Source organism: Sinocyclocheilus anshuiensis, unplaced genomic scaffold (genome assembly GCF_001515605.1).
Source record: "Sinocyclocheilus anshuiensis isolate Anshui unplaced genomic scaffold, SAMN03320099.WGS_v1.1 scaffold1966, whole genome shotgun sequence".
In the NCBI taxonomy this organism is placed as follows: Eukaryota; Metazoa; Chordata; class Actinopteri; order Cypriniformes; family Cyprinidae; genus Sinocyclocheilus; species Sinocyclocheilus anshuiensis.
In genome coordinates, this window is record NW_015546147.1 from 479,659 (window position 1) to 490,218 (window position 10,560).

Sequence of the window (10,560 nt, forward strand, 5' to 3'; positions counted from 1 at the left end):
AATGGCTGCAATATAACAAAGAGTGAAAAATTGAAGGGGGTCTGAATACTTTCCGTACCCACTGTATATTGTTTTGTGACATATTTTCTCTGTTCACACATTCAGGCATCAAACTTGGGTGAAATATAATTTCTTTATAGAAAAACAACTTCTGCTGCTTTTAAATATGCTGTATAAATAGATTTTGACTTGACTAATAAAAGTATGTTTTAATGTCTTTGTATAGTTTAAAGTTTGACTAAAAATTATTTTTATCTCAGAGAGAAAGTCCAAGGGGCTCTTTCACCAAATCACAAAAACACATGGCACGGTAATCGGCATCTCTGCTGGTGTGGTTCTGGTCTTGCTCATCATCTCCATCCTGGTGCAAATGAAGCAACCCCGTAAGAAGGTAGTGGCCCGTCGGCCAGCAGTCTTCAACAAAGGCGGCTTCCAAGAGGTCTTCGATCCCCCCAACTATGAGCTGTTTTCCCTCCGCGACAAGGAGCTGTCGTCAGACCTGGCCGAGATGTCGGATGAGCTGGACGGCTACCATAAGCTGCGACGCTCCTCCACCATGTCCCGATGCATCCACGAGCACCACTGTGGCACCCAGGCCTCCTCGGGCGGCAGCATGAAGCAGAGCCGCACCACGCTCAGCTCAATGGAGCTCTCTTACCACAACGATTTCTCCAAGCCGCCTCCCATGAAGACCTTTAATAGCAGCAACACCGGCACCTACAAGAAGAGCTGCTACGGCTACAAACAGACTCACGACTGCACCGAGCAGGTGATCGAGGACCGCGTGATGGAGGAGATCCCGTGTGAAATCTACGCGAGGGGTGGGAGCGTAGGAGGGGCTGCGGGCAGCATTGGAAGCGGCTGCGGGAGCATTACCATCCGTAACCATGGCAATGCTCGTAGCAACAACACCACCGTGGTGGACCCAGGACAACGCTCCATATCCATGGACTTCTGAGATGGCGAAGAAGGACGAGGTAGAACGAGAGCCCTAACCACAACTGACTTTGTCCTGCATTGCTGTTTTTAATGCATGGGCTCCAATGTCATATAGACAAGCATGGACTGTGCACAGACAGGCAGAGAAGACGACGTGTGGCTGGCTATTTTAATCTATGTACATTTAAAATGAAAGATAAACAGTATGTAGGTTTTGTGTTGTTGCTTGGCATTAACTCACATTTTGCATAATTTGGCACTGTGGATAACTCAAATTATGCTCAAATAAAGGTGACATATTATGAACTGGAGTCAAAACCATCCCCTGCTATATCCTTCAAAGCTGTTCACACCAAGGATGATAACTATAAAGTTTGAATAATAGTTCTAATTCTATGAGAAGAGTGAAGTCCACACCACAACTTTTCATTCAGAAATAGCTAGTAAATTTCATTATTAATTATAGAAAATGGCAAGTAACACATTGAATTAAATGTGATATTTTGAAGTAGAGAGACTAAAAGTATTTTCTTGTAAAACATACTATTATTTACAATTTCAGGGGGAAAAAATGTACAGTGTATAACGGTAATAATATCAGTTGGCATCACTTTTAGAAAATTTTTTTCCAGTTGGTGAATGATAAACACATTGACAATCAGAATCCACCAGACTTTGAAGAGCTTGAGCATTTAAAGTGGCAGACGACATCTGCAGTGTGTGCTTATTATAAACAGAATGTTATGGACGTGTGGATACTGATATAGTTATTTAGTTATCGTTCTTGGTGTTAACAGGTTTTTTACACTGTGCCCAAGCCAGACAGGATAAGACAGGTTTCCATCCGCTGAAAGCAAAAATGGCATGTTATGTGACAATCACAGCTAATCAGAACATATTTGAAGTCTGATATGCAGCTGTGGTCATCGCTGCTTAGGGCAAAAAAAATAGTTTACATGCAGACAGGATTTAGTGTTTGCTTTGGACACGGTGTTCAGAGGAACATGCTTTTGAACAAGAATGGTTACAAGATCAAATATTACCACAGAGTACACAAACACAGACCTGATTTATATATTTTGCCATTGCTTTTTCAGAGTTGCTTTTTAGCTTTTGTTTTAAGAGAATTCCCTGTGTGCACTTATAATTGTGTCTCAGTGGCCATTAAAGACCACAGCACATGCTCTATATGTTCTTTAACCTATAAACACACCGTTTTGGAGGTTCAACCAATCCATTACAAGCTTCAGATAAAGTGTGGAAAATTGTAAAATGATGCTTACACCTTTTGTATAGAAATGATTCTTTTTGTTAAACAAGTAAAAATAAGCAGGAATATATTTTCTAACCAATATATATGCGCTTCCATTTTAGTCTTAACATGAATAATTGTGAAGATGTTGATGTGAGAGATGTCCAATTACATTTGAATAAAATTACACCACCTGAAGTATATTTGATGTGCAACAATATCTTTGCATCTTGTGAACCACAGAAACTCCAGTATGCATGTTTCCTCTTATTTCCATTAGAGTCTACATTACTTTCCTTCAGTCAGGCCAAGCTCACCAGTAATGATATTTTATTATTGTCATTACTGCACACGTCTACACACTAAGAACATGCCTCGCTTTCATCTTCACTGTTATTTCATTTTCTGTTCACTTATTTTCCTTTGGTCCTCTCCCAGTGTCCATCTCACTGATCTGTCATGTTGAATTAGACTGTGGGAGCACTCAAGGCCTCATACGTCTTGAAAAGGACAGACGCAATGCAGGTCACAGCCTCCATAAGACCCCGAGGCCCGGCCACCCTAGGTGATTGTCACTGAGGTTAAAGTCGGTATGAATTTTGAAAATGAAAAGTGCCCTCATTTGTTTTCTTAATACAAGGTTCAGGTTCCACTGTGAATGATTCATAGTATGGTGAATGGGTCATAGCATGTTATTCCAAAGAAAAAATGTGTTGGTCTTCTATGTAATGATCAGTTCACAACAATCTTTGCTTAGAAATTTCACTCTAAGCTAAAATATGGCTTGGAATATAGCACACAAGAACCTTTGTGTGGGGCACACAAGAACCTTTGGCCTGGGGAAGTCGTGGCCTAATGGTTAGAGAGTCGGACTCATAACCCAAAGGTTGTGGGTTCGAGTTTCGTACCGGCAGGGATTGTAGGTGGGGGGAGTGAATGTACAGCGCTCTCTCCCACCTTCAATACCACGACTGAGGTGCCCTTGAGCAAGGCACCGAAACCCCAACTGCTCCCCGGGCACTGCAGCATAAATGGCTGCCCACTGCTCCGGCACCATACTTGGCCACATGTCACGTCACTTTCACTTCACTTTTTCATCTTGTTTTGGAACAACATTGAGGTGAGTATGTATCTGTGTGTGTGTGTGTGTGTGTGTGTGTGTGTGTGTGTGTGTGTGTGTGTGTGTGACAAAATTCAAGTCAGTCTTGCTATGCTCTCAAAGAACTCACTTTTACACATGTGGTAGATGCTTTTATTACATTCCATTCAGAGTTTATATATTTTATCAGGTCATGATTCTCTGGGAATCAAACCCCATGCATGACCTTGTAAGTGTTAGCATCATATTCTACTCTGAGCTACAGGAACATACTTCTATGTTTTTTATTTTTTTATTTATTTAGTCATTTATTAAATGCTTTTATCCAAAGCGACTTACAAATGAGGACAACAGAAGCAATCAATTGTAGTATTAAAACAACTACATATGTATGTACAACCACACACACATACATATACTGTATATGTACATACACTTATAAATTCAATATATATATTATTTCATTTCCATTTAGTTTGTTGAAGTATTAAAATAACTCAAATTAAATAAAACTAAAAACTTAATAAAAGACATAATAAATTCATACATAATGTAACTAAAATTAAAATAAACACAAATAATACAACTCAAATGACAGTAGTTTATCAGTAATCCTACTGAAACAGAAGCGAAACAAGTAACGTTAATAGGAAAGAGGAGAAATAAAAAGCGATGCTTATCCTTTGCCGGTGTCCCTTTACACTCAGTCGATGGTCTTTACACTCTTCGGTCTTCAGACGAGGAGGCCTTCACGCGACGGCTGCCGCGGTAAACTAAGCTTTTTTATACCCTTCTAACAAAATACTACATTAATTCAGCTGGACACACTTTCCTTATTTTCTCCTCAACAAATGGCCAAGCAAGCGCAGACACTGACAAGATACGCGATACAGAACGAGACCAAACACGATATGTTCGAATAAATGTCAGTAAAAGCATTAAGCCCAGTGTGATGACAATGACTTACAATTTAAACAAACAGCAGGGAAATATTAATATGAAATATACATAAGAAATGTACAGCCAGATGTTGAGAGCAACTTTAAAAGTTTTAGAATGTTTAGAAACAAGGTACACATTAATGTATTTAAAAATAAATAAATAAATCATTGTGATTCAACATTTTTAAACGTTTGATGTCACATTTCAGCCTGCATATGAAAAATATCTCTTCATTTGTTACCACTTGAGCAGCACATTTTACTCTGTTTACGTAAATCTCTGATCTAATCCTTAGAAGTTCGCTTATATTAAGGTGGACATAGAAACGCAATGACCTTTGGGTGTTTGTCGGACTACGGTCATTTGCTGCCATCATGTGGTGATTCCGGGTAAATGACATTTCATTCTGCTCATGATGAATTGCAACGGATTGCATATTAAAACATCAAATATGTTCTGATTAGCTGTGATTGTCAGGTCGCTGGAAACGTACCGTGTCTGGTTTGGACGCGATGTAGGCCACATGCGGGGGATGGACTTCACTTCATATAATCACGACAGTCTTCTTCATTTGAGCACCTGCTCTGTCTGTTACGACAAGCCAAAAGTACACGGATCTCAATCGATGTCTCGCTGTAAAATCAAATCATTTTCATTTCATTTTCATTCTGGAACATGTAGGGCCAGGGTGGACTATATAATGAAGATTATTTCATGGATTGTTTAGGCTTACATCATTTTACTGTTTAAATGTAATGTGAAAAGATTCAAAATTGAAGAAAGCACATCATTTGCTAAAAATGAGCCTAAATTGCAACATCACAAGCTTAATTAGGATTGATAAAGATTCATGTCCAAAAGCACAAACATAAAATAACATTTAAAAAAAAAAGTTGTAATTGTACATCAAAAATGAAAACATTAAATGCAATTAGAAATATTTATGAAAGTCATAATTTTTTTATTATAATATACTGTTTTGACCCATTTGCTGTTGTGTTTGCAATGGTTACTGGTTCTTTTATGTATCAAAACCGATCAAAACCAGTCAGTTTGACCTTTGACCAACATTTGACACCTGGGTTCCACAACCATTAAAAACCATTTAAAATCTTATTTTCCCCGCTTTTAAATTGTAGATTGTAAACTGTAAAGTTAGCTTTCAATGACATTCGACCTCTGAAGTATTTTGCATTTCTGAAATCGTGACATTTTACACACAAGCGAAGCAGCATATTTCACAGTTGTGCATACACACGCAATAGTTTTGGCTGGGTATATTATATAAATGCCCATTTATCGCATTATTTAAACAGAGTCGCCAAGTCCGCGTATTATACGCGACTTTGTGCTTCTTTTTTGTAAAGTTGCGTGAAAAAATACCGGGTTGTGGTTTTTTGGGTTTATTTAAAAAAATATGGTTGCTTGTTAGGAAAACCTGACAAGCAACTTCGTTTCTTTTCATTTATGTTCACTGTATTCTCCAATGCATTGATTGACACTCTGTCTGCTCACAGTTAATAGCCAATCAGTGCAAAAATATAAGTGCTGTAGCGTAATTTGTCAAATATTCCGCCTCCTCCGCACGCGCCTTCTTTTTGAACGTGATTTTTCTTCAGTGAGGGATTAAAGAAAAATCACGTTGAAAAAGAAGGCGCGTGACGCTGTAATCCAAGCGATGATAGAAGTAGACGTAGAGTTTTTTCTTTATAAGGTAGCCTAATTTTTAATATTTACAATGTTTTTGTAATGTATTAATTATGACGGGCTGTAAAAAAAACAAACAACAAAAAACAAGTAGGCCTATAACTAAGAGTAGATTTGGTTCGAATAGCCAATATTTTAGTAGGCTATAAATATGTGGCTATGTAACAGCTCCCCTTTGAAGCGCTTGTGTTTTTCTCCTTTTCTGTCCAATCCTATTCTGCTCACAGGTGATTGGAGATGAGTTTTGTTCCTGCATAATAATAAATTATTACATAATAAATTATTATTGATAATAAATTATATTGATGATATAATAATAAATGATCAAAACATTTTGGGCTTGTTTTTGAAGCTGCGGTTGCTTATTTGTCTCGCGAGAGTTGGCAACAATGTATTTAAACGCCATTCGTCAAAAGTAAGTTGCTGAATGTTAATATGAAGGATGTGTGTGTGTAATATTTGCATCACGATGACATGTGCTCGTACGTTGAGAGGCGGCGCGTGAGGAGAGGTTAAAGTTGACGCTTCCGGCCGGTGTCTCTCTTCAGCTCTCCGCTCCCCGCAGACAGTCCTTCACTCCGCACAGCCATGTCCAACGTCGCCGATACCAAACTATACGACATTCTTGGGGTCTCCCCCTCTGCCTCCGAAAACGAGCTGAAAAAGGTACGGGTTCATGTGTCTTGCCTTTAATTTCGGCGCTCGTTAGCGCTGTTTGAAGGACTGAATCGACCGATTTTTGTGTGTTGAATCGGGAAGAGAGGAGGATTAGCAGTGAGCTAAAGCTGAGTTTGGCCTAGTGACTATAGTTACCAGATCGTCGAACTAAACCGGCGAGATGGAGTGTTGTTGTGGGATTCAATCAAGCATATCTTCGGTCTCTTTACATATCCACTCACCCGTGTATGTGTTTGATTTATGCCTTGGACTTGAACATTAAACGCAGTCAGTCATCATGCTTGTCTTCCTGTGTAGCGCCTGAAAACACAGCATCAGCTCGCCGTGTGGCCGCTGTGTACGTTAGGCCTTGACGCGGTGCTTTTCCCTTTACATGTGTGTCATATTGCCAAGGAGGTCACATGTACAACGAATTTGAAACAAGCTAAAACTAATCTGACGCATACGATGGACCGGTGGATAATTTTTTCTGTTCTTTGATAATCGCGGTCAGCAACGCTGTGTTTAGCGCAGAGGGGTTTCTGTCTGAAAGCTCGTTGAACTGTTGGAAATGATCGGTTTAGTGTCTCACTAGCTTGTGTTGTTTTGTGTTCTCATTAGTTGCGTTGCTCAAGGCCGCTTGGCCTCACATGAACATGACGCACAAACAAACTGCTTTAGTGTCATTCTCAAATCATGTTAAAATCTCGAGATATTTGCTGGAATATTCAGGCAGGTGTAACTCGTTTTACATTTAAGCAAGTTCATTTTGTTAAATCAGTGGTTTAAATGTGGAATGTTGTTTTATTGTGTTGGATGCTTTCTGAAGTGAAACTAACTTTCTAAAACAAATACTTTTCAGGCTTATCGGAAATTAGCAAAGGAATATCACCCTGACAAAAACCCAAATGCTGGAGATAAAGTAAGATCATTTTATTATTACTTCTGTCTAAATGTGGAGTATTTTGATGTAAGACGTGTAGAAAGTTAAAACACTGTTAAATAAGTATGTTGTGGAGAGATTGATCATTTTGTACACATTTGAGTTAAATTGTAATATGCAAAAGATTTTACGAATATTATGCTTTTAAAGTATTACCAAATGCTGGAGATAAAGTAAGATCATTTTATTATTACTTAATAAAATGTGGAGTATTTTGATGTAAGACGTGTAGAAAGTTAAAACACTGTTAAATAAGTATGTTGTGGAGAGATTGATCATTTTGTACACATTTGAGTTAAATTGTAATATGCAAAAGATTTTACGAATATTATGCTTTTAAAGTATTAGTTGTTATATTAGTGTTATAAGGAATAGGTCACTCGCAAAATTGTCCTTTACTCACCCTTCCAAACCATTAAGACTTTCATTTATCTTCAAAATACCAATAAATATATTTTTAATGAAACCTGAGATATTTCTTTCTCTACATTTTAAAGTGAGTTCCACCAAAACAGACACTTCAAAAGTTCATAATTAGCTCATAAAAGTAACCCATATGAAGCAAGCGGTTTAACCCAATTTTTTGACCCAATTACTGTATATGATGAACGGATTTAATTTAGTCTTTTATTCGCATATAAATATTGACTGACGCACATACATGGAGCACATCAAATGTTAAACATGCTTGATGCACAAGAACAAATCACTAGATTCCTATTATTTTCTTGCCTTTAATTTTTTGAAGCATCAAAGTTTTGGTGGACTGGAATCAGTTTCGTTAAAATGACTTGTGTTTCAAAGATGAATGAATTTTATTTATCTTTAACAACATGAGGGTGAGTAAATTACAATTTTCATTTATGGGTGAACAATCCATTTAATGCTGTAATGCTCTTTTTTTTTTTTTTCTTTTTTCAGTTCAAAGAGATTAGCTTTGCTTATGAAGTACTAACTAACCCAGAGAAGAAGGATTTGTACGACCGTTATGGGGAACAGGGTTTGCGAGAAGGTGGCTGTGGAGGAGGCGGGATGGATGACATCTTTTCCCATATCTTTGGCGGCGGTCTCTTCGGCTTCATGGGTGGACAGGGTCGGAGCAGGAACGGAGGGCGGCGGAGAGGGGAAGATATGGTCCACCCCCTGAAGTAAGTCAAATCACAAGGCTTCCACTTCTAAAGAGATGTGTGTAAAAATGCTGATTTCTGCTGTCCTTTAGCGGTCACATTGACCTCTTTTCTTTCCTGATCCTCTCATTGTTGCCTAGCACATGTATAGCGTCTTCTTAAGAAGCTTTAAATGTCACTATGGTTTTATTTGGGGTTGCATCATGATATTCTGGAAGAGTTTACACTTTTTTTTTTTTTTTTTTTTTTTTTTTTTTTCCCCCCAATGTTCTGTGTAGCACTTGTAATGGGTGAGTAAGATTTGTTTCACGTTATGGGTGTTTTCATGACAATTAAAGGCACACTATGTAAGATTTTCATAATAAAATATCCAAAAACCACTTGCACATTATATATTTCATGCAGTTGTGCACTTACGTTATCCCAAAAGTTCCAAAGGATTTGTAAATCCAGAGAAATTCCAATTTTAAATAATGGCCCGTCCCGGTTCATTGTTGCCTATCAATTACGTAATATCCGCGCTATCGGTTTCCGCTTGTAGAAACTATGGCAACAACACAAAAATGCTGCTGCAGTTAAACTAAATCCATTACGGCAGTCACAAATAAAATGAAAATGAAATAAGTGTTGACTGCAGCATTCAATTTAGGTCTGCTCAATGTTTCACCATGAATGTTTTTCCGCGTTTTTACAGTGTTGCGCGTTATAACCAATCACACACAAGTCTGTTGAGTTTATGAACACAGCGGCCAATCAGAGGCGTTTAGATGAGTCATCACTGAAACACCAGAGTTTTGTTCAGTGCGCGCGCTCGCTGAGTGTATTCTCTCATCATAAACAACAAAGTGCATATGTACGTATGATGTAAGTAGGAGATTCAGTCATCAAACAGTGTATAGACAGCTTTTCTGATAAGGGGAGTTTTTTGAGAGTGCTTAAACCCGCGCTAGACTGAAGTCAGCCATACTGTTCTTTGACAATGTAACGTTAAATGTTCTTTGCTCGCTTTCTCTATATAATTTATTCGCTGTTTGAATAACTTTGGAAGGTACAGGTCATTAAAAAAATAATTAATTCTATCCGTGAACATGATTCGGACATCTCTGGATGGTGAAAATGACATTTCCCATCGTTCCACTCTCCTTCATAGCATCAACAAGCTTCGCCTTTGTTATTGTTTTGAAAATGCGACCTCTAGCGGCGAAAACTTGCATATTGTGCCTTTAAGGAGAAAGATTTCTGTAATGAGCATCTAAGTTTTTTTTTGTTTGTTTGTTTTTTGTTTTTTGTCTCACCACACCCAGTCATTTCAATACAATCTTACATTTTGTGCAAGTTGTTACATAACAAGTTACTCTATTGTTAAAGGGGTCATATGATGCTTTTTTAAAGATCATTATTTTGTGTATTTGGTGTAACAGAATATGTTTTGTCAAGAGCAGCTCGACAGTGTCCCGCAGCAGCAGCATGCGTGCCGTCAACGCAGCTGAAGAGATCTGCGTTCAAATGCACGCAATAGGCTTAAGCTTGCCGCATAGAACCGGCAAAAGTAATTACCATGAATATGTCTGGGGGAAATAGTAAGGAGATATTTGAAGTATTTATTGTGTTTTCTGAGTCAGAGTCACAAAGATGAAATTGAGGATCTCATTGACGCACCTTTAGAGAGAATTGCATCTTTACGGATTACCAAAACTGAACTATTTTAATATAGCTGAAAAAGTAGTATAAGCTGTTTTGGGAGAAGGGGGAAAAAAAGACAAAAAGGTAATTCTGATAAGCTGTCGGACACGGCCGGGCTAGGGCCTGAGCGTCTCGGCCCGCGGGTTGAGAACCACTGCTCTAAGCTAACGCCTACGTGCCTGTATTGAATATGATTACGCATCGCTCCAGT

At 38.3% G+C, this 10,560-nt stretch overlaps 2 protein-coding genes across 2 annotated transcripts in view; both read left to right on the forward strand.

Annotated features, from left to right (window-relative positions):
• The window catches only part of LOC107701238 (neuropilin and tolloid-like protein 2), a 16,480-nt gene extending 15,134 nt beyond the window's left edge, over window positions 1-1,346 (forward strand). Inside the window, exon 10 of the mRNA XM_016503201.1 lies at window positions 261-1,346. Coding sequence (XP_016358687.1) covers window positions 261-958 — 698 coding nt within the window. The 3' untranslated portion in view covers window positions 959-1,346. The remainder of the gene's footprint in view (window positions 1-260) is intronic.
• Window positions 1,347-6,415: 5,069 nt separating this feature from the next.
• Window positions 6,416-10,560, forward strand: part of dnaja2a (DnaJ heat shock protein family (Hsp40) member A2a) — an 8,985-nt gene continuing 4,840 nt past the window's right edge. Inside the window, exons 1-4 of the mRNA XM_016503195.1 lie at window positions 6,416-6,605; window positions 7,459-7,518; window positions 8,461-8,687; window positions 8,927-8,956. Of these exons, the coding sequence (XP_016358681.1) occupies window positions 6,528-6,605; window positions 7,459-7,518; window positions 8,461-8,687; window positions 8,927-8,956 (395 nt within the window). The 5' untranslated portion in view covers window positions 6,416-6,527. The remainder of the gene's footprint in view (window positions 6,606-7,458; window positions 7,519-8,460; window positions 8,688-8,926; window positions 8,957-10,560) is intronic.